This window comes from Nicotiana attenuata, chromosome 6 (assembly GCF_001879085.1).
Source record: "Nicotiana attenuata strain UT chromosome 6, NIATTr2, whole genome shotgun sequence".
Classification (NCBI taxonomy): domain Eukaryota; kingdom Viridiplantae; phylum Streptophyta; class Magnoliopsida; order Solanales; family Solanaceae; genus Nicotiana; species Nicotiana attenuata.
The window spans coordinates 77,102,935-77,125,244 of NC_031994.1; the positions used below are offsets into that span (position 1 = coordinate 77,102,935).

The 22,310-nt window shown below is 36.5% G+C and overlaps 3 protein-coding genes across 3 annotated transcripts; all 3 read left to right on the plus strand.

Moving 5' to 3' along the window:
• Positions 695 to 3,551, plus strand: LOC109227261 (transmembrane 9 superfamily member 11-like). The gene is made up of 2 exons (XM_019392353.1): positions 695 to 870; positions 1,017 to 3,551. The coding sequence occupies exon 2, from the start codon at positions 1,055 to 1,057 to the stop codon at positions 3,026 to 3,028; it is 1,974 nt and encodes a 657-aa protein (XP_019247898.1). The 5' UTR covers positions 695 to 870; positions 1,017 to 1,054; the 3' UTR covers positions 3,029 to 3,551.
• LOC109227262 lies at positions 12,209 to 20,936 on the plus strand. The gene is made up of 3 exons (XM_019392354.1): positions 12,209 to 12,457; positions 20,061 to 20,237; positions 20,540 to 20,936. Exons 2-3 carry the CDS (start codon positions 20,064 to 20,066, stop codon positions 20,630 to 20,632), a joined length of 267 nt encoding a protein of 88 aa, XP_019247899.1. The 5' UTR covers positions 12,209 to 12,457; positions 20,061 to 20,063; the 3' UTR covers positions 20,633 to 20,936.
• LOC109228004 lies at positions 15,813 to 18,496 on the plus strand. The gene is made up of 5 exons (XM_019393191.1): positions 15,813 to 16,136; positions 16,275 to 16,783; positions 17,011 to 17,409; positions 17,555 to 17,886; positions 17,988 to 18,496. The coding sequence occupies exons 1-5, from the start codon at positions 15,813 to 15,815 to the stop codon at positions 18,494 to 18,496; spliced, it is 2,073 nt and encodes a 690-aa protein (XP_019248736.1).

The following is a 22,310-nucleotide window of genomic DNA, read 5'->3' on the forward strand; positions in this document are numbered from 1 at the left end:
TGACAGTGGGGGAAAAAAAGAAGAGGAAAATGACAAACATTTTTCTTATAAAGGGAATATTATTTTTTTCAGAATAGTTTGAATAATTTTTACTAAATTGCTCAAAATTCAATTGCTTTGGAAATAACCTGATTTTATATATATGTTCTGAGTTCAGACCCATAGCACATAAAATAAAGTGAGAATGATATGGCTTCAAGTTGTCATAATCGATACCAATGTTATGTTTTCTTAATATGCCACAAAAGTAGTTTTGGTTTTTCCTAATCTATCAAAGTATAATTCAACAAATCATGCTTATTTGTGTTATATCTGCAGCACTTAAACCAAAATACATGTTAATAAGCTACTTTGTTCCTCCTTTAAACCCATTAAATCAATTCAAATGCACATGTTAGAAAAAAAATCTCTATATATATATATATATATTACAACCGTGCTATTCGGACCTTATTTGTGTGCACCTCGACTAATTTCATGGGATACTTATCATGTAACACGTAAAGTTTGGACAAATAGAAAAAATCACCTAATATTTTAATTTTTTACTGGAATGCGATATTATTTTGAGCTTTGACATGTTGTAATAGGTGGAGAAAAAAAAGAGATGATGTTTTTATATGTTGACTTTGTCTTGCATAATAAAAATGAGATGAGAAGGCAAAGGGCAAATTCAAACCAAAGCAAATCATGAAACTGCCAATAACGTCTCACACGTATAGTGCATATATACTAAAAATAGACCAAATCCAACATACAACACAATTATATACGTAAACAGTTTGTTACAAATTTCCATCTTCCTCTCCCCCTTCCTCTTCCTCCATTTCACCTTTCAGCTCCCTTTTAGGCGTTCATTCTCTCTTTGAGGTCAGTTTATGCATCTTCATTTGTGCTATATCCTTTACTTTGAGCATGTATATTTCTTGAATAAAAAATCTACACATTTTATGCTTTCATGCAATATTGTTACAAAATAAATTCTAACATCTTTTTTTTTTTTTTTTTTGTAACAGTCAGATCTCTGAGGGATCATCCAAACAATTGGCGATCCATGGATTTCTTTGATAAATTAAAGAATTGGATATTGGTCTATAGCTTGTTTCTTCAATGCGCAAGTGGATTTTATTTACCTGGTAGTTTCCCACACAAATATAATATTGGTGATCAATTATCCGTTAAAGTGAATTCCTTGACATCAATTGATACAGAAATACCTTATGGATATTATAGCTTACCTTTTTGTAAACCTTTAGAAGGTGTTAAAGACAGTGCTGAAAATTTAGGTGAGCTTCTTATGGGAGACAGAATTGAAAACTCACCTTATAGATTCAAGATGCACGTAAACGAAAGTGAAATATTTTTGTGTCAAACAAATGCATTGTCAGCTGATGAATTCAAGGTTTTGAAAGAAAGGATTGATGAAATGTATCAAGTTAATCTGATTCTTGATAATCTTCCTGCAATTCGGTATATGAACAAAGATGGTTATTTTCTTAGGTGGACGGGTTATCCGGTTGGTATTAAGGTTAAGGATGTGTATTATGTATTCGACCATTTGAAATTCACTGTGTTAGTTCACAAGTATGAGAAGAGTACTGTGCCAGGTGTGATTGGAGATGGAGATGGTGCTGAGTTAATTACAACGGACGATAAGTATATCACAGACACACCAAGTTATATGGTTGTTGGATTTGAAGTTGTCCCTTGTAGCTTTCAACATACCACAGATTTGCTTAAGAATCTAAAACCATATGATAAGTTTCCTTCACCAATTAATTGTGACCCTGCGACAGTAGCCGTGATGATTCAAGAAGGCAAACCATTGGTATTTAGTTATGAGGTTAACTTTGTGGAGAGTGATATTAAGTGGCCATCAAGATGGGATGCATATTTGAAAATGGAAGGTTCAAAAGTTCATTGGTTTTCGATTCTTAATTCGATCATGGTTATAACATTCCTAGCAGGAATAGTGTTGATTATTTTCTTGAGGACTATTCGAAGAGATCTAGCTCGATATGAAGAGCTTGATAAAGAGGCTCAGGCTCAGATAAATGAGGAATTATCAGGATGGAAACTTGTTGTTGGCGATGTGTTTAGAGTTCCAGAGAACTCGACACTCCTTAGTATGATGGTTGCTGATGGATGTCGTATTTTAGGAATGGCAGTCGTGACAATATTATTCGCGGCTCTTGGATTTATGTCTCCAGCCTCTCGCGGCACACTTATTACTGGCATGCTTTTGTTCTATATGTTCTTAGGTATAATTGCCGGATATGTTGCTGTTTGGCTTTTGAAGACACTGAATGCTGGCAATACAAATGGATGGTTTTCGATTTCCTGGAGAGTTTCTTTCTTCTTTCCTGGAATTGCATTTCTTATACTAACTGTTCTGAATTTCCTCTTATGGGGAAGTCATAGCACTGGTGCAATTCCTTTCACTACATACATTGTTCTGTTATTACTGTGGTTTTGCATTTCTATGCCTCTTACACTCATAGGTGGATATATTGGAACAAAGGCTCCACATCTTGAGTATCCTTGTCGTAGCAATCAAATTCCTCGCGAAATCCCAGCAAATAGATTTCCTACTTGGTTGCTGGTAATTGGAGCAGGAACACTTCCATTTGGAACTCTATTCATTGAACTCTTCTTCATCATGTCTAGCATATGGCTCGGTCGTGTTTACTATGTGTTCGGGTTTCTGTTGGTAGTACTGATCCTACTAGTAGTGGTTTGTGCTGAAGTTTCTTTGGTCCTGACTTACATGCATTTATGTATGGAAGATTGGAGATGGTGGTGGAAATCATACTTTGCATCTGGCTCAGTCGCGATCTACATATTCTTCTACTCCATCAACTATCTTGTTTTCGATCTCAAGAGCCTCAGTGGACCTGTCTCGGCCATGCTCTACTTAGGTTACTCGCTTTTAATGGCTCTTGCTGTTATGCTAGCAACTGGCGCTATAGGTTTCTTGACGTCTTTCTTCTTCGTTCATCGTCTCTTCTCTTCAGTGAAAATTGACTGAAGTGACAGATTTGAGTTCCATTTTCAAGGTTATTGCTGATAACATGAAGATCAAGTGCTAGCTTTATAGCACTTCTTCAAAATGTTTCCAATTTGTTGTCCTTATCTTACTGTTTCATATATTTGAAAGGGAATAAGATTAGTTTCTGAGAAATTCTTAGAGTATGAAGTGATTAAAGACGAGAAGTTTTATTGGGTGTCTCACACAACTAACATTAGTTGTATGAGGTTCCTTTTTGTCTCACAAATATATGGACCCCAATCTTACACTTCTGTGTCCATAAAAATCAGTGTCCATAAAACTGTGTGACAAAAAAAATACCTCATACAACTAGTGTCAATTGTATGAGACACAAAATAAAATTTTCCGTTTAAAGACACTTGTTATGAACACTTCCTTTCTTAGGAGCCGGTGCATATAAGCCTTCACTAGAGTTTGTTGTTTCATTGCAGAGCCCTGTATTTTGTTAGCCAGTGATTAGTTTAATTGTTCCTTAAAGAATTTATTAGCTAATTTCGAAGTTAGTTAACTTCTCATATTGTGATGCGACAAAACTATTAACATGAAATATTTAACTTACGAATTATTTAATAACGAAAGTTATAAATGATTTAAGTAGCATAAATATGAAACGTTCTTTTGCTGATTCCGATTCTTACTATCCTCCTCCTATTCCCTTTTTAAATTGATTATTATGTAGCATACATGTAGCAGTGGGTGTTCAAACCGAACCGAACAACCGCACCAAACCGAAAAATCAAACCAAATCGATTAAAAAATCCGATTAGATTTGGTTTGACTTGGTTTGGTATTGAGTAAAAAAACCCGAACCAAACCGATATATAAATATATAATTTTTTATATATATTTTTAAGACTTTATATTGAATTTTCTTTTTAAAAAATGTAGAAATATTTGGGATCCTTTCATGTGTTAACCTTGAAAGCGTACATTGACGGAAATTATTGATAGACGATTAAAAAAATAACTATCACGTGTTACTAACAAAATTCTCCTATTGGAATATTTTAATAGATCATATATTTATCAATTTTTTTAATATTTACTAAACATATATTCACTTATCAAAACTTTATCTATTACTTTAACAAAGTAAGATTCGAATACTATTCATGTAACAAAAAAAAGGGAAAAAGGCCATTAATACCCCTGTACTTTTGAATATAGGCCACGTTTATCCCCCGTTACACTTTAGAGCCAAAGTCCACCTTACCGTTACTAAAGTTTTTAACATTACCCCTAACCCTAACGCCCATCCAAGTGGCAGCTGACCCCATTCAATTTTTCCTACTAAGCTGCCAACTAGGATTCCACTAACCCATTACACCCAAACCCAACCCTACATTTAGTCCCCCATAACCCACGTTCAGTCAATTAATTTTGACATATACCCAACGTCTTCTTCTCCCCCAAAATAAACTCCATTGCTAAAACCTACCATCCGACAGAAAAACCTTCTTCTATCTCAGAAAATCCTATCTATTTCATTGTCGTTGGTTTGGTTGTTAAATGTCGCAAGCTAGTTGTTCATCACATATTAGGTGTCGTTGTGGTATTTTAGCCAAACACTTCACTTCGTCTACTCCATATAACCCTGGAAGAAAATTCTACAAATGTTCGAGGCCCAAGGTTACCATATTTTTTCAGTTCTTTTCTTTTTTTGTTAATAATTCTATTTCAATTTTTGAAACATAAATCTTCTTTTTGATTTATGCTTGACAGGCTAATTCATGTGGGTTTTGGGAATGGGAAGATGAAATCTTCCCGCGAAGCGATTGGACTAATATTAAAGATGTAACATCGTCGATTGAGGAGATTAAGATGCAAAGGGACAAATTGAATAAAGAAGTAATTGGCATGAAGGCTATACACCAATATGAAGTGGATAAAGTTGTGAAGTTGGAAGATAAACTTGCCAAGACAAAGATGTAGCTTATGATTTCTTGGGGATTGTTTATTGGATATTTTGTGGCCTCGATAATGAAGTGGCTATTTAGCAAGGGACTTTTGATTAATTTAGCAAAGACTAGGATGTTGCTTATGTTATATGATTATGATGTTGTAGTTGTATTTGTTGTGTTGTAGTAGTATATGCTGTGAAAGGGACTTTTCCTTTACTGTATAATCCAGCTTATGTTCTATGATTATGTGCTTATGATTATGATAGTTGTTCTTTTGATTAATGGTATACACCAGCTTATGTTCTTTGTTTCCATTACTGTTCTATGATAATGTGCTTATAAACAAACCTAAACAAACCTGCACAAACTCCAGCAGCATACAACAGCAACAAGCATACAAACCTTCAGATTGCTAAACATAAACAAACCAACCTATTTAAAATTCAAACACTTATAAAATGAAAAACTTGAAAAACTAAATAACATTCAATTTCAACATCCATAACATTAATTGCATTCACCTACATGCACCAACTATCAACATTCATACTATAACCCCAAAAAGATGTCTAGCACCTAGCTATATCATGGCATCTAACTATCACAACTATACAAACCACAACCAAAATATAAAGTTTACTGACATAGCAGTAATTACAACACATCCAAAAAATTACAATTGTTCACTATTCGAAGCAAAGTCCCATCACTTCTGCTCCTTACCACTACCCTTTCTTGCATTCAATTTCTTCAACCTTTGCTTGTTCAACTGATTTCCAGTGATGGCAGATCCTCCCAGCCATGTTAGGCCTTTTGCTGAGAAAGTAAGCTTTGAAGGCTGACTTGCACCACTTGAATCACCAACAAATCCAATTTGCCTGGTTGCAATTGGTATGCTTTGCTGCCTCAGCTGGAGTCTTGTCCTTGCTTCTGAGATGCTCCTTGGCCTTACAGCTATGTCAGGCTCATGTTCTGTTGGAAGTTGCTGCTGAACAGTAGGGGTTGGCATGAAGACAAAGCTGCTGGGCTGACTGTTTTGACTGGGCTGGGGTGCTGATAAATTGAAGTCCTCTTCAGTTGGGATAGGTGCAGCTGCTGGTGATGTAGGTTGTTCATTAACAGGTTCATCAACCATAATTCTTTGCTTTTTGGTCTGCTTTCTCTTTGAATTCCCAATCATTGGCTCTTTCCCTTTAGAGTGCTATTCTCAAATAGAACACAATAATGTGTTAGAACAAGGCAGAAAAACAATTAGATGTAGGCACACTTATATATTGAACAAACAGAACAAGACACACTTAGATTACCTTGGCACAACCCCTAGCATTATGTCCTGATTCTCCACAGTTATTACATGTCATGACTCTCCCTTTTATGGATTGAGACCATTGCATTAAACCACTCTTAAACCCCATCTTCATTGCATTAAAACATATATACATCCTTAGGAACCTTCTGCTGCCTTCAGCAAGAGCATCCTTTGACAGATTAACTACTACATCACTTCCAGGATTACTACACTTTAATTCAGTAACATATGCAACCAACTTGTTATACTCATCAGTAAAACTACCTTCCAGATTCTCCAAAATCAACCTTTTTTCCCTCTTACACTTTGACTCACTCACATTTACATTAAATGCAACCTTCAAGCTTGCCCTTATTTCTTTAACCTTAATGGTTGGATTTTCTTGTAACCCTCTCTTGAAGTATTCAGCAATGGTCTTGGCATTTACTCTATGATTCTCATATGCAGGTTCACAAGTGTGCTCAGAATGTAAAATCCTAAATTCAGCCCCACCCCCTGAAGTATTCCTAGATACGTGGCATACAAAAGGGCAGCCACCTTCAAAATGTACCTAAGCCTACTTGTGTCACTTTTTACTTGCTCTAACCCATAACCATTTGCAAGTGCATACATATTTATAACTTTTCTAGCTTCAGCAATGTCTTTGAATGTCATTGACCTATCCAACTCTTAATAGTCAGTTAATTTATCATTAATGTCTCTCTTCTTTTGTTTAAAAAGTTTCTCTAGTGTATCACAGTCATAGTCAGAAGAAACAACATTTTCATTATCATCACCACTATCACTTCCATCACAATCAGTGGCAGCTTCAAGTTCTTCAGGTTCATCATGCTCATTGTGATGGATTATATTAGGTACATTAATACTTGGCTCACAATCCTCTACAACAAATATGTTTATAACATAAAACTGTTCATTCACAAGGTCCAGTAAAGCCCTAATGCCATAATCACTTCTATTTCATAATATGAACCGGAAGGACCATTAACTTCTAATTGTTGGACTCCTATATACCCGAAGTTAGAAACATATTCATCCACTAAATCATTGAAGGAAAGCAAGTCAGAGTCAAAACCTTTCTTAATGTGCCGGAATTTTTTTGAGTATGCTATGAGTGGCTTCTTGACCCACTCTCCCCCATAGTGAAAGACTAAATCCAGTAGGACCATAGATAGTGAACTGCAGAACACATTAGTACTAAAAAAATTAAGATAGTGAAAAAGGATAAGGACAGTTAACATAAAGGGAAAAATGCACAGTTAACATAAAGGGAAAAATGCATAAATGCATAAAGCCATAAAGGCATAAAGGAATAAAGATAGTAAAACAGAATCAGCCCAATTCAATAATGCAAGTCAACATTATTCAGCTATGGATAAAGGGACCATACATTAAAGTATTATACGGAATAAAGTGTCCCTGCCCCACCCTTAATATTAATATTCTGATTCACCTCTTTTCTATAAAAAAATAATAATTTGGGACCACAAAATATTATAATCGAAACCCTAAACCATCAAAAGGCTTCCAATACCGGATGAGGCATATGCAAACAAAAAGAGTAAAGAAAGGGTTTATTACTGTCAAACTACATGCAAGTGAATACAAAATCAAAACACACACTACCAGCTTGAAATTATCGTCAAAGAGAGGAGAAGTGAAAACCATAACCAACAAACAACTATTCATTAAACCATAACTTCAATAAACACAAAATCAGAAAAAATTACAAACCATTTGACAACTACAAACACCTATCAACTTCAAATAATCGAAAAAGAAAAGGGTTTATGAAAACCCTAACTCAGAAAAGGGTTTCTGAAAGGGATTCAGAATAGTTTTTCGGAAATATTTTTGGGATAACTTAAGATAAGAGATTAAACAAACAGAAAAATCAATTTTTGGGACAAAAATCTCTTACCTTGCTTGAAATCGCCACTCTTCTCCAAGTATCTTGACCGGTTTTGACTCTCTTTTTTCTTTCAAGTACCAGAAGCTTCGACCAAATGAGTGAATAATGTGTTCTCAGACGGGTTTAACATATTTATTTGATGGGTATTCGGTTACGGGTCAGGTTGATTCGTTAATAGGGTTGGGTTTGGGTGTAATGGGTTAGTGGAATCCTAGTTGGCAGCTTAGTTGGCAGCTGAGTAGGAAAAATTGAATGGGGGCAGCTGCCACTTGGACGGACGTTAGGGTTAGGGGTAATGTTAAAAACTTTAGTAACGGTAAGGTGGACTTTGGCTCTAAAGTGTAACGGGGGATAAACGTGGCCTATATTCAAAAGTACAGGGGTATTAATGGCCTTTTTCCCAAAAAAAAAAACCCGAAAATCCGAAAAATTCGAACCAATCCAAACTGATATAGTTGGTTTTGATTTGGTTTTGCTAAAAATCGAGCCAACCCGGTCCATGTACACCCCTATGTAGCACTAAGGACTTGAACACTTCGTTGAAATTATGTATAAGATCATTACTTAGTGGACTAATTCAACCTTGTAGCATATCTTGCAGCTCAAGTCCTTGGAGATATCCAAGGAAGCTCCCCGTGTCCTTTATACCCAACAAGGCAAGAGTATACGGGTCCGCCAGGGGCCTTGACGACATTAGATCTAATTCTCTTTCTAACATTTTTGGATTGATAGGAAGTTTTCTAGCTGTGTGATTCTGCCCCACTCTGCCAATTTCTTCTATTATATAATATCCCATGAACATTGAGAGATGGATATTAAAAAAAAAAAAAAAGGGAAAGAACAATGATTTCAAAGAGTAGTCTTCTACATAAAACTTTATAGCCTGTTTGGCCAAGCTTTTTTTTGGCCAAAAGTGCTTTTTTTTGGCCAAAAGCACTTCTGGCCAAAAATTGAGGTGTTTGGCCAAGCTTTTGGAAGGAAAAAAAGTGCTTTTGAGGAGAAGCAGAAGCAGTTTCGGAGAAGCAGAAAAAAGTAGCTTCTCTCCAAAAGCACTTTTTTGAGAAGCACTTTTGAGAAAAATACACTTAGAAACAGTTCTTTAAAGCTTGGCCAAACACTAATTGCTGCTCAGAAGTATTTTTCAAACTAATTAGCCAAACACAAACTGCTTCTCACCAAAAGTACTTTTGAGAAAAGCACTTTTGAAAAAAAGCGCTTCTCAAAATAAGCTGATTTTTGCAGCTGGGCCAAACGGGCTATAAGTTTGATTCTTATTGCCCTCTTCTCCGTTTTTATTTGGGTGATTTTTAAAAATAGCCAGATTTACAACTGGTCGTTCAAAAATAACCCAATTTTAAAAGTAATCGAAATTTAGCCACTTTTTATGTAAAGATAAATCTGAGCGAAAACACTGTTCGAAACCCGAAAAATACTCCAGTATATTATGCTGGAGTTCCAGCATAAGTATACTTGAACTCCAGCGTATTATACTGGAGTTCCAGGATAGTATGCTGGAACTCCAGCATAATATGATGGAGTTCCAACATAAATACACTAGAACTCCAGCATAATATACTGGAGTTCCAGCAAGTATAATGGTCCAGTATAATATACTGGAGTTTTGAGCACTAATGTTCCAGTCTCCAGTATATTATACTGGAGCCAGCAAAGTATACCGGTCCAGCATAATATGCTGGAGTTCATACTAGGGGTGTTCGTCGGTCGGTACGGTACTGTATTTAGATATTTCGGTTCGGTATTTTCGGTATTCGGTTTCTTAAAATCCTATACCAATACCGTACCTAATTAAATTCGGTATGGTTCGGTTTTTCTCCTTTCAGTTTCAGTTTATTCGGTTCGGTAACTTCGGTTTATTCGGTTTGAAACTAACTAGTACATAGAGCCATAGACTCTAATATTCTTAATAAAGTACTCAAAAATACAAAACTAAAAATGTTTGTTGAAAAAAGTTTTATCCAAAACTAGCAAATATCGACCCAAATAGAAAAAATTGTACATAAAAGAATATTTGATCATTAGAAATGTCTTGTTACTTGTTTGGAGTTAATTGATGAACTTAGAGAATAAAGGAAAGTAAAATTTTAGATTTTTTATATTTATGTTATAATTAAGAATATGTGTTTTATGTAATATAATATATATTTCGGTATTTTATTTTAAAATACCAAATACCATACCTAATACCAATTTCTTTTAAAAACTTAAACCAAATACCATACCAAATACCAAAATAGCGTATACCAAATACCAAAATTTTCGGTTTCGGTACGGTAATTCGGTATTTACCAAATTATGCACAACCCTAGTTCATACACAAGTGCACCGAACTCCAGTATATTATGCTGGACCGGTCTCTATTGCAGCAAAACGGTGGCTATTTTTCATTGACTTGGTAAACGCTAGCTATTTTTGATTGACCAGTCCAAAAACTGGCTATACCGTGAAATTTTGGCTTTTTATTTGCGGTCTCCGATGTAATTAGAAAAAAAATTGAAAAACTCCTTAATCTTGATTTTAGGAATGTGATATTATTGAATTTTATTTTCATTTGAAACCACATATGTAATGTAATACGTTATATACCTAACATGCACGTTTTATTACCAAATTTCAAATAATAATTTAACTGATTTAACGGGGGTGTCTATAGTGTCTATCTCCAAAGTCCAGGACTCCAGGGGGCAAACTAAAACCCCGAATTTTTCCGGTGCAGGGGTGAAATGCATTTTTAGGTGACGGGTAACCGAATAATTTATTAAAAATTCTTACCTCGCATTAGGGGGGTGTTTTAAAAAAAGTCGAAAAATCAAACTAAACCGATCAAAAAAATCATACTTTTTGGTTTGGTTTGGTTTGGTTTGATTTTTGTTTTGAATTTTAAAAACCGCTCAAGTTGGTTTGGTTTTGGTTTTAATCAAAATAACCTAAAAAGACGAATCAAGCCAACTATAGAAGTTGCTATTTAAAGTTTATTATTACACACACAGACATATATATATGCATATTTTTGTACAAAGTTATAAAATTTTATGGTACATGTTAAATCGTTTACACTTTTAGTCTAGTCTTTTGATATTATAATAATTTAGTTCTTTGTATTTACAATCTAGTTTGATTGGTAGTTTTCTTTTGCTAAGTATAAGAATCAATTTAAGTAAAAGTACCTATTTTAATGAGTCTTAAATATTCGTCACTACTTGATTTAGTTACCATAAATATATTTTTGGTAAAATAATAAATTTACTCAAAAGTAGCAAATTTCGTGTGGCTACTATTAATATTGAAAAATATAGTCGCTAGAATATATGTTTTGGTAGTGTATTCCTTATATTTTAGAAAAATCGATAAATAACCCAGATATAAACCAAAAAACTAACTTAATTTGTTTGATTTCCTTTTAGAAAAAATCGCATTAAAATAATCGAGGTGTGTCATTCACTAAACTAAACATAAGCTGCTATTAGGGCTGTGCATAATTTGGTAAATACCGAATTACCGTACCGAAACTGAAGATTTTGGTATTTCGTATACGATATTTTGGTATTTGGTTTAAGGTTTTACTAAAAATTGGTATTAGGTTTGGTATTTGTGCAGATACCGTGCCGAAATATATATTACTTACACAAAACACATATTATCAATTATAACATAAATATAAAAAATCTAAACTTTTACTTTCTTTTATTCTCTAAGTTCATCAATTAACTCTAATCTAGTAACAAGACATTTCTAATAATGATCAAATATTCTTTTATGCATATTTTTCTTTATTTGGGTCGATATTTGCTAGTTTTGGACAAAATTTTTATCAAATAAATATTTTCAGTTTTGTATTTTTGAGTATTTTAATTAAGAATATAGAGTCTAGCTTTATGCACTAGTTAGTATTTAAATCGAGCAAACCAAAGTTACTGAACCGAATAAACCGAAACCGAAAAGAGAAAAATCATAACGAATTTAATAAGGTACGGTATGGTACACTATTTTAAAAAAGGGAATATCAAAAATACCACAGTATCGACCCACAAACAGCCTAGCTGGCTAGCTGCTATTGCTAATAGCGAAACAGTTCACCCCTTCCTCATATTTCCTTCTTTCGTCGATCAGAAAACCTGCCGGTCCTGCCCGCCTCCCCCTTTCTGACTTTGCTCGCCATTTTTTGAATTGCTCCTTTGGTAAAAGTGGTGCGTTCATCGTCTGAGAAAAAAACCCTAAAAGTTAAATTGCCCTTATCAGATTCCTCTTTCAAAATTCTCTGATTTTAGGTAATTGTTTAACCAATCTATTGATATTATTTCTAATTTTGAGTTATGAGAATCATTTATAGCAAGAGAATGCATATTATTTGTCCTCTTGTACCGTTTTTCTGTTTCAATTTATTTTCTGTTTTTCGGTCTGGGTTCATGGATGCATTTCTTTTTCTTTCTTCCTTTTTTCTCTGCTTCACTTGTCTAGTTGCATGTTGTTTCTGCTTGTGGCTAGAGGGAGATCCAGGATTTGAAGCTTATGGGTTCGGCATTCTAGTCTTTTCTAACTTACTGGGTTCTAGTTAATAAATTGTACATATTCAATCAATACTTTAAGACAATACAAGGTTTGAACCAAAGCTACTGGCTTTGGCCGAACCTGTTATCAAAGTACTAGCTCCGCCTATGTGTACTGAAGTTTTATGCTTATAGAAGCAGAAACTTGACAATTTTGATTTTGTTTTTGATTTGAGAGGAAACTGATTTAGAATAGGAAAGTTTGATTTTTATATAAGTTTAAAGATATCAAGAATAGACTATAGACAAAAACCTGACTTCATAATAAGATCAAAGCAAGTACAAACTATTATCATTAGCTAAAGAACGAGTAAAATTTGAATATGACATGCTTAAAATATATACGTACCTTGAAAATCTTTTTAATCTTCAACAATTCCTTAACATTTTAACCAGACTGTAATGGTTCATAACTGTGTCAAATGACCTGATGCATTCACCCTTAAATAGTTGGAAGAAAATGTATTCATCAAATACGACATGAGTTACAAAGTACACAGGTCAATCACACAGGTATAGCTGTGTACTATAAACAAAGATAAAACTGAAATGGGAAATGCAATTTAGAAAATGCATTCCTCCAATGCTACTTAAGTAAAATAAGCTGACTTCAAAAAGCCTGAGTACAATATGTCATAATCAGGCCTCTGCTTTCTTCAGCTCAGGTAATTAGAATCGCTCTTCTTTTACCATTATTTCTTGTAGTCTAAGATGATCACGACATCATTGTTCCGTCTAATGCTTCATGTTAAACTTAAGGAAAGTGTGGGACTATCTTTATCTTTGTTTATTAAGTTCCTAGTTCTTGATGAAAATATTGTTGCTATTTTTATGTACGCTTTTTTTGGAGTTTGCAATTGAGCTTTTTTTGGAGTTTGCAATTGAGTGATCCTGTTACAGACTCATTTGTGGGTAAAGTTTATGCAAGGTGGGGCCCTCGAGTTGAGGAAAGTAGCAACGTCAAAGAGGATAAGTAGATAGGAATACAGATGCACCTGACAGATATTTGTTGGGCATTTAAATAGTCAGTAGTTTAATTTTACTAGAATTCTTAATTTAATAGATTTCTTATATCCGTAGACTCCTAGTTATGCTTAATAGCTTTGTAATAAGACTCTCTATTTAAAGAGACAGAAGGAATAAAAAAAGAGCAGGCAAGATTTATATTAAAAACAAGAGATCTGGGACTCTCTCTATCGAGTCCTAAGGTTATAGGCTCCTTTTAACGAGCTTATTTATTGTTATCAAAATAGGTCGCTCACGGAATAGAAACAAGGGAAATGATCTGTTCGACACAGACTTTCCAGTGAATCGCCCTGTCACAAGATCCATTTTGCGTGACCATAACAACTTGGTATCAGAGCCAAACACTATGGGCGATCCAAGCAAACGTGAAGAGTTACAGGCTCTCCTTCAAGAGGCGCAGGCTGCCAACGAAGCACGAATAACAAAAGCAGTGGCACAATCTGAATCAAGGATGGTTAATCAACTGCAACAATTATCGTTACGATTGCAGGAGTTCATTGTTGGGTTTAACAAAAATCAAGGAAAGGATTCTGATGCTGGAGCAAGTAGCAATGTAGGTAACCAACCCTACAGACCAGAGAATCGGCCTAATCAGCTGACAGGAAATAGTCTAGTACCAAGGTACACAAAGCTGGATTTTTCTACTTTTGACGGATCTGAAGACCCATTGATTTGGCTACACTGTTGTGAGAAATTCTTCTCCAATCAGAGAACAAATGAAGCAGATAAGGTGGGATTGACAGCATTCCATCTTCTAGGTGAGGCACAATTATGGTATCATCAAGTGGAACAAGAGTGTCCCTTTGTTGATGGGTCGGAATTCAAGGAATATTGTGCTCTCATGTTTGGGTCTCCACTGGGCAGTAATCCACTAGGTAATCTGGTTAACCTTAAGCAAACGGGCTCAATTGAAGAATATCAGTGCCAATTTCAAGAACGGTTAGCCAGGGCTAGTAAGTGTGTTCGGTTGACCAGCAAGTTAGTATTTTCACTGACGGACTAATCGATTCCATTCGGCTTGATGTTGAAATGCGTAGTCCACCAGATTTGGTTCATACCATGAATATAGCTTGAGCTTTTGAAAAGAAACAGAAGGTAGTACAAGCGACATCTTCTCGAAGGGAGACTTGGCAAGGGACTAAAGGCTATTTCATTACTACTACAAGTTCAAGAATTCCAACTCCAAAGGGAAGCAATGCACCAGGTGGTATTACTGAACCAAAGTTGGTAAGTTCATCTGCTCCTTTCATAAAGAAGTTGTCACGGGCTGAAATGGCAGAGAGAAGGGCAAAAGGATTGTGTTATAGTTGTGATGAATTGTATTCGATTGGGCATCAATGTAAGAAGCTATTTTGGTTGGAACTTGCTGATCTGGATGATGAAGAACCTGACCTAAAGATGCACAAGAACCTGAAATTTCTATATGCCATCACGGGACAGAAGAGCGCAAGAACAATGCAGTTACTAGCAATCATGAAAGGTCAACCATTGTTGAGCCTGGTTGACTCGGGCAGCACACACAATTTCATAAGTTACACAGCAGCGCAACACTTGGGGATGCAAGTACAGCCTGGGACAAGTGCCAAGGTATCAGTGGCTAATGGAAAAAGTTTACAGCAAAGGAACTTGCCCATCAGTATCCTTCTATATTGATAACCAAAACTTTGAAGCTGACTTCTTTGTTATTCCGTTAGATGGCTTTGACATTGTTCTAGGGATGATTTGGTTACAAACATTGGGCCCCATTCTTTGGGACTTCGTTACACTTGAAATGAGTTTTATTTCAAATGGGAAACAAGTCGTCTTTCAAGGGCAGCAAACCTGTTCGAAATTGCAGCTTCAATTATTGCATGATTTAGATGAGCACCACAGCAAACTGGAGCAGGTCTTGGCCGAATTTGCTGACTTATTTCAAGAGCCTATTGGGCTGCCTCCTATGTGAAATTGTGATCATCGCATTTGCTTATTACATGGTTCCAAACCAGTGGTAGTTCGACGATACCGGTATCCTCATTTGTAGAAAGATGAGATAGAAAAACAATGTGCAGATATGTTAAGACAAGGAATCATTCGGCCAAGTAGATCACCCATCTCATCTCCAGTTTTATTGGTTCGTAAGCATGATGGAACTTGGCGTTTTTTTGTTGATTATCGTGAGCTCAATGCCAAGACAGTGAATGAATTATTAGACGAATTGTACTGGTCCAGATACTTCACAAAGCTAGATTTGAAGTCGGGCTATCATCAGGTCCGCATGGATCCCCTAGACATTGAGAAGACAGCTTTTCGCACGCATCATGGCCACTTTGAATTTTTGGTTATGCCGTTTGGATTGTCAAACGCTCCATCAACATTTCAAGCACTAATGAATGAGGTATTTAAACCACACTTGCGTCAGTTTGTGTTGGTTTTCTTTGACGACATTTTAATATATAGCAAGACATGAGATGATCATCTCACTCATATTGGCATCGTTTTTGAGTTATTGTGTGCTCATAACCTTTATGTCAAGAGATCCAAATGTTCTTTTGGAGAGACCCAAGTAGCATATCTTGGCCATGTGGTGTCTGAAATAGGCGTGGTAGCAAACACAAACATGGTTCAGGCTATCATTGATTGGCCTCAGCCACAGTTTACCACTACCTTGCGCGGATTCTTGGGCTTAGCGGGTTATTACCGTGAATTTATAAGAAATTACAATCACTTAGCAGCCCCTTTAACTAACATGCTTAAAAGAAATTCGTTCCAGTGGGATGAAACATCTTTGGCTTCTTTTGACACTCTTAAAAAAGCACTTGCAACTGCTCCTGTTTTACAATTACCAAATTTTAATGATCCATTTATAATTGAATGTGATGCCTCGGGAGGTGGTATTGGAGCGGTGTTGCAACAGAATGGCCATTCTATTGCTTTTTTCAGTCGACAACTGGCAGATCGACACTTTAAATTGGCTGCATATGAGCGAGAATTAATTGGCTTGGCTAAAGCAGTGCAACATTGGCGTCCTTATCTTTGGGGCAGGTCTTTCTTGATTCGCACAGACCACTATAGCCTTAAATATTTGTTGGAACAACGACTTACCACTTCACCTCAACAATGGATCAGCAAGCTTATGGGGTTTATTTTTGTGTGGAGTATAAGGCAGGCCACGTGAATAAGGCTGCTAATGCCTTGTCACGTCGTCCGGGTAAGGAGGAATTATTGTATGCCATCAGCTAACCACGTGTACTACTGCTTGATGCGATTAGAGAAGAGATATGCAATGACGCTTCCTTGCAAGAATTAGTCCAACAAGTGCTTCGTCAAGAACTTGATGCTTCCTGGGCAATCAAAGACGAGCTACTATTTTATAAAGGCCGTATCTACTTGCTGCCTTTTTCCCAATTGATTGCTACTATTCTGTCAGGATATCATGATAATGCCCATGAAGGAGTACAGAAAACATTGCAGCGCACACGACAAGATTTCTACTGGAAAGGTATGAAGTCGATTATTGGGAATTATGTCGCTGCTTGTCCTGTTTGTCAACGCAACAAGGCTGAACATCTAAGCCCTGCAGGTTTACTACAGCCACTTGCACTTCGTGAGCAGGTATCGGCTGATATATGGACTTTATTGATGGCTTACCAAAGGCTTGGGGCAAAACAGTATTATTTGTGGTAGTCGATCGTTTTTCCAAATATGCACACTTCATGCCCATGTCTCACCCTTACAATGCAACCCGTGTTGCCCATGTTTTCTTTGAGAATATTGTTCGCTGCATGGGATACCCGAATCGATTACGTGTGACAGGGATGTGACTTTTACAAGCACATTTTGGAGAGAATTGTTTCGTTTATGTGGAACAAAGTTGGCATTCTCTTCTGCTTATCACCCTCAGGCTGATGGCCAAACTGAAGTTGTGAATCGTACTATTGAAATGTATTTGCGTTGCTTGGTTGGGGATTATCCAAAGAAGTGGGTTGATTGGTTGCCTTGGGCAGAGTATTGCTATAATACTTCCTTTCATACTGCATTGCAAACAACTCCCTTTAAGGTTGTTTATGGCCGAGATCATCCTCGTCTATTGTCCTATGTGGCTGGTTCTTCACGAGTAGAGGCTATTGACAATGCATTACTGGATCGTGATTTAGTTCTGCTTGACATTCGTAGCAAGTTGCAACAAGCTTAAGTTAGGATGAAAGAATATTATGACAAGGTCACCGTGAGGTTGCATATGAGCCAGGTTCACTAGTTTGGCTGCGTTTACATCCTTATCGTCAAAAATCTGTTGCAGGTCAACTATGCCATAAGCTTGCACCACCGTTCTTTGGGCCTTTTCCTGTGTTGCGGCGGATAGGGAAGTTGCGTATGAGTTACAGCTGCCCAGTGACTGTAAGTTGCATAATATTTCATGTATCCCTTCTTAAAGCTTTTAAGGGTGCTGCTCCCACAGTTCCCCCGTCTCTGCCACCACTAGCGGATGGTCGTGTTGTTCCTATGCCTTGTTCTGTTCTACGAGCATGTCTAAATCGAGGAACTTGGGAACTCTTAGTGCACTGGTGTGGGTTTGATTTGTCAGATGCTACTTGGGAGGATGCTGAACATTTTCGTAATGCCTATCCAGACTTCAAGCTTGAGGACAAGCTCTTTAAAGAGGAGGGGGGTAATGTTACAGACTCATTCGTGGGTAAAGTTTATGCAAGGCGGGGCCCTCGAGCTGAGGAAAATAGCAACGTCAAAGAGGATAAGTAGATAGGAATACAGATGCACCTGACAGATATTTGTTGGGCATTTAAATAGTCAGTAGTTTAATTTTACTAGAATTCTTAATTTAATAGATTTCTTATATTCGTAGACTCCTAGTTATGCTTAATAGCTTTGTAACAAGACTCTCTATTTAAAGAGACAGAAGGAATAAAAAAAGAGCAGGCAAGATTTATATTATAAACAAGAGATCTGGGACTCTCTCTATTGAGTCCTGAGGTGATAGGCTCCCTTTAACGAGCTTATTTATTGTTATCAAAATAGGTCGCTCAGGGAATAGAAACAAGGGAAAGTATCTATTCAACACAGACTTTCCCGTGAATCGCCAATCGCCCTGTGACAAGATCCATTCTGCGTGACCAGAACAGATCCTATGTTGACAACTCTTATGCATATATAGTGTTTGAAGAACCTTATTAAAAAAAAAGTGTTTGAAGAAAGGTCTCTGTGATGTTTGGATCTGGTGTTTTGTTTTAGTGCCTTAGCCTTATCTAGAGAAGTCGGCTTAGATCTCCTTTCGTTTCTTTCAACAATTTTTCTGGAATACCTTGACAACTAATCCCATATATTTCAAGGGGAAATGTTATGCTACTTCATTGTACTTCCCTTTTTATCTGAAACAATTGTTCTCTAGATGTAGAATGCCATGGTCCATTTGCCAAATAGCTTGCAGAAAGGTGTTTAGTTTCCAGCAAGTTTATGCTTGCATATTTTGTGTTCTGACAAACGGGAAATAGTATGTGTTGTGGATCAATAAGTACTATCAAACAGAGGACAATGCAAATTATCTAGGTTGAGTCTCTTTAGGTTTAGTGCAGATTATCTTGATCGGCCGTGAAATTGCACAGAATGCACTCAACCTCTCTTGGCCACAGCCCCTTTCTCTGTCTTTGGTGTTTTCCTTTTACTCCTTCAAGTAGGCATGCCTTCAGAAAAGTACAACAGATGGGACAATTCCCCTGTACTGCTCTTGTATCCTTATCAATGCAATACCAGGACGTGATAATCTAGTAAGCTTTGTGCTATGCTTTTGGTATTCCTTTCTGTTTATTTTTTATAGGTCAGATTTTTTGGAGGGAGATCCGAAAATTTCATTCCAGTGAGGTTTTAACTTCCATTCTTCCACTTCATCCTTTTTGACACCATTAAAACCTTAGGAACGAGCAACAATTGATTTTGATAGAATAAGTTGTTCAACATACAATCTGGAGTATGTCATGACTCGTGGGACTTATCTTCTTTTCTTCTTTTTCCCTTTTAAAATAATTCGAAGGTAACGCATTCACAACGTAGCTAACATTTTTAGACATACCCTACTAAGTTTATATCTAGGATCTGCACCTACTGGGAAGAGGAACGTAGTTAATGCACTAAAACACTTCTAAGAGCAGGTACATTGATTGAGCAAGTGGACAGCTGCCAGAACATTACTTCTAGCACAGTTCTACGCTCTAGCATAAGAAGTGATGATGAATCAATAGGATCTGATGTTTTATCCTCCTTAGTTTATCTCATGGACTCATGGTATTACTCATTATTACGAGATGTGCAGAACATGTCAACCGAGAAGAGTCCACTTGAGCAAACAGCACCTGCTGTTGCATCATCATGCCGAAAAAAGAAGTCTGAAAGTGCCACGTTTTTGGAGGATGTAAAGGATCACATTGATGAATTTATAAATGCCTCAATGGATGAACACAAGACATGTTTCAAGAAGACCATCCAGAAGGTTAGTTCCAGACCAAATAGCATTATATATTGTTTCTTTTTTCTTTTTTTAGGCATTGTGGATTATGAAGGGGAGCCTTGGCGCGACTGTTAAAGTTGTTGTCATCTGACCAGGAGGTCACGGGTTTCAGCTGTGGAAATAGCCTCTTGCAGAAATGCAGGGTAAGGCTGTGTACAACAGACCCTTATGTTCCGGCCCTTCCCCGGACCCCGCGTATAGCGGGAGCTTAGTGCACCGGGCTGCCCTTTTAGGCATTATGGATTATCCTTAAAAGCAGTGCTCTTATATGGTTATGCCTTCAGATGTTTGGGATGTCTAAAATTGTTGCTGAAAGAAATGCTGAAGTAAAGGAGGTTGAGAGCAAACTTCCTCTCCGAACTGTTGTGTCTGAGTAAAAGATTCACAACGTGGAAAGAGGAAAAGGAGGGTGAGATTGGAGGGTCAAAAGTGCATGCAATCCACAGCCATTCTCTTGCAAGTTCTATCGTGCTATCCACATGTATAATAAACAAAAATTTGATATTCTTTTGCCTAAGAACCCTTTTTGCTTTTGCATCTGCTGGCTTTACTACACATTAGCCATGCCCAGATAAGACGTTTCAATAACTTTTGATGAATCTCCAATATGATTTTGTGATCCTTCGTTTTTATGGTTTGAACTCTGCTTTTTCTGCTAATACATCCTCCTTGTTTTAGTTCTGTTCCATACTCCATGCATTCTCTGGTCGAGTTTTCAAAGAATGCCTTTGCAAGAGCCCCAAGCCCCTGAACAACCAAAAGTGCTCCTTCTGAAGTTTCTGAGCCTGCTCCTATGCAGAGATTAGATAGAAAGGCCACTTATCAAAAAAAAAAAAAAAAAAAAAGAAAAAAAAAGAGAGAGAGATAGAAAGGTATCTATCCATGAAGAGGAGCCTTGGCGTAACTGGTAAAGTTGTCGCCATGTGACCAGGAGGTCACGGGTTCGAGCCATGGAAATATCCTCTTTGCAGAAATACATGGTAAGGTTGTGTAAAATAGATCCTTGTGGTCCGACCCCGCGCATAGCGGGAGCTTAGTGCACCGGGCTGCTTTTTTTTTTTGAAAGGTATCTATCCACAATTGGAATTGTAGTGATTGTCGCTGAGTTTGAATCCTAGTATGTAACCATGATGAAAATAGTTGCCTAATTGGAGCTTTTCTACTCATCAGTTAGCTCAGTGAAAAAAGGTAAAACATTTCTAAAGAACTTTGTTTCTGTGAACTCTTGTGTTAATTAATTAAAAGCCATTCCACTCTTGATTGCTGTGAGGACTTTCTTTCAGTAGTGCTTCAACACAATTGCCGCTCCTTAGTACAATCTCAGTAATCGATTCTGAAGCTGGTTTGGACAGAGAGATAGGTTTTATGTACTTGAAATTTATGTCTTTAGGTTCTTTTACATTTATATGAACATATTAAAAGAAAATTTAAAACACAAGCCCAAACGAAAGTTGATTTGAACTTGGGAGAAATTCAAAAATAGCCAGATTTACAAGTGGTCATTTATAAATAGTCACAGTTTCAAAAGTAATCGGAATTTAGTCACTTTTAATATAAAAGATATATCTGAACGAAAATACTGTTCAAAATTCGGAAAAATACTTCAGTATACTTATGCTGGAACTCTAGTATATTATACTTGAACTTTCCGCGTGTTGGAGTTTCAGCATAATATGCTGGAAGTTCATACACAGGTGCATCGATTTCCAGTATAGTATGCTGGAACTTTTTATGTTGCAGTAAAATAGTGGTTATTTTTCAATGACTTTGCAAACGCTAGCTATTTTTGAATGACCAGTCCAAAAACTGGCTAGTCACTTCCGTTTTGGGTTCCTGGCGACAGTGATCTTCAAGCAAAAACAAAAAGAGTGAAAAGGAAAACGAGGACTCAAAAATTTCATAGATACTCCCAAGAAATTTCATATAATACTCCTACTAAGTTTATCCTGTTAAACATTGATAAATAACAAAGGATGTCTTTGATTTCTTTTACTGTAATTTCAGTATAGTCTTCTACGTAAAAATTGAAAGTGAATACATTCTTACATGCAAGTT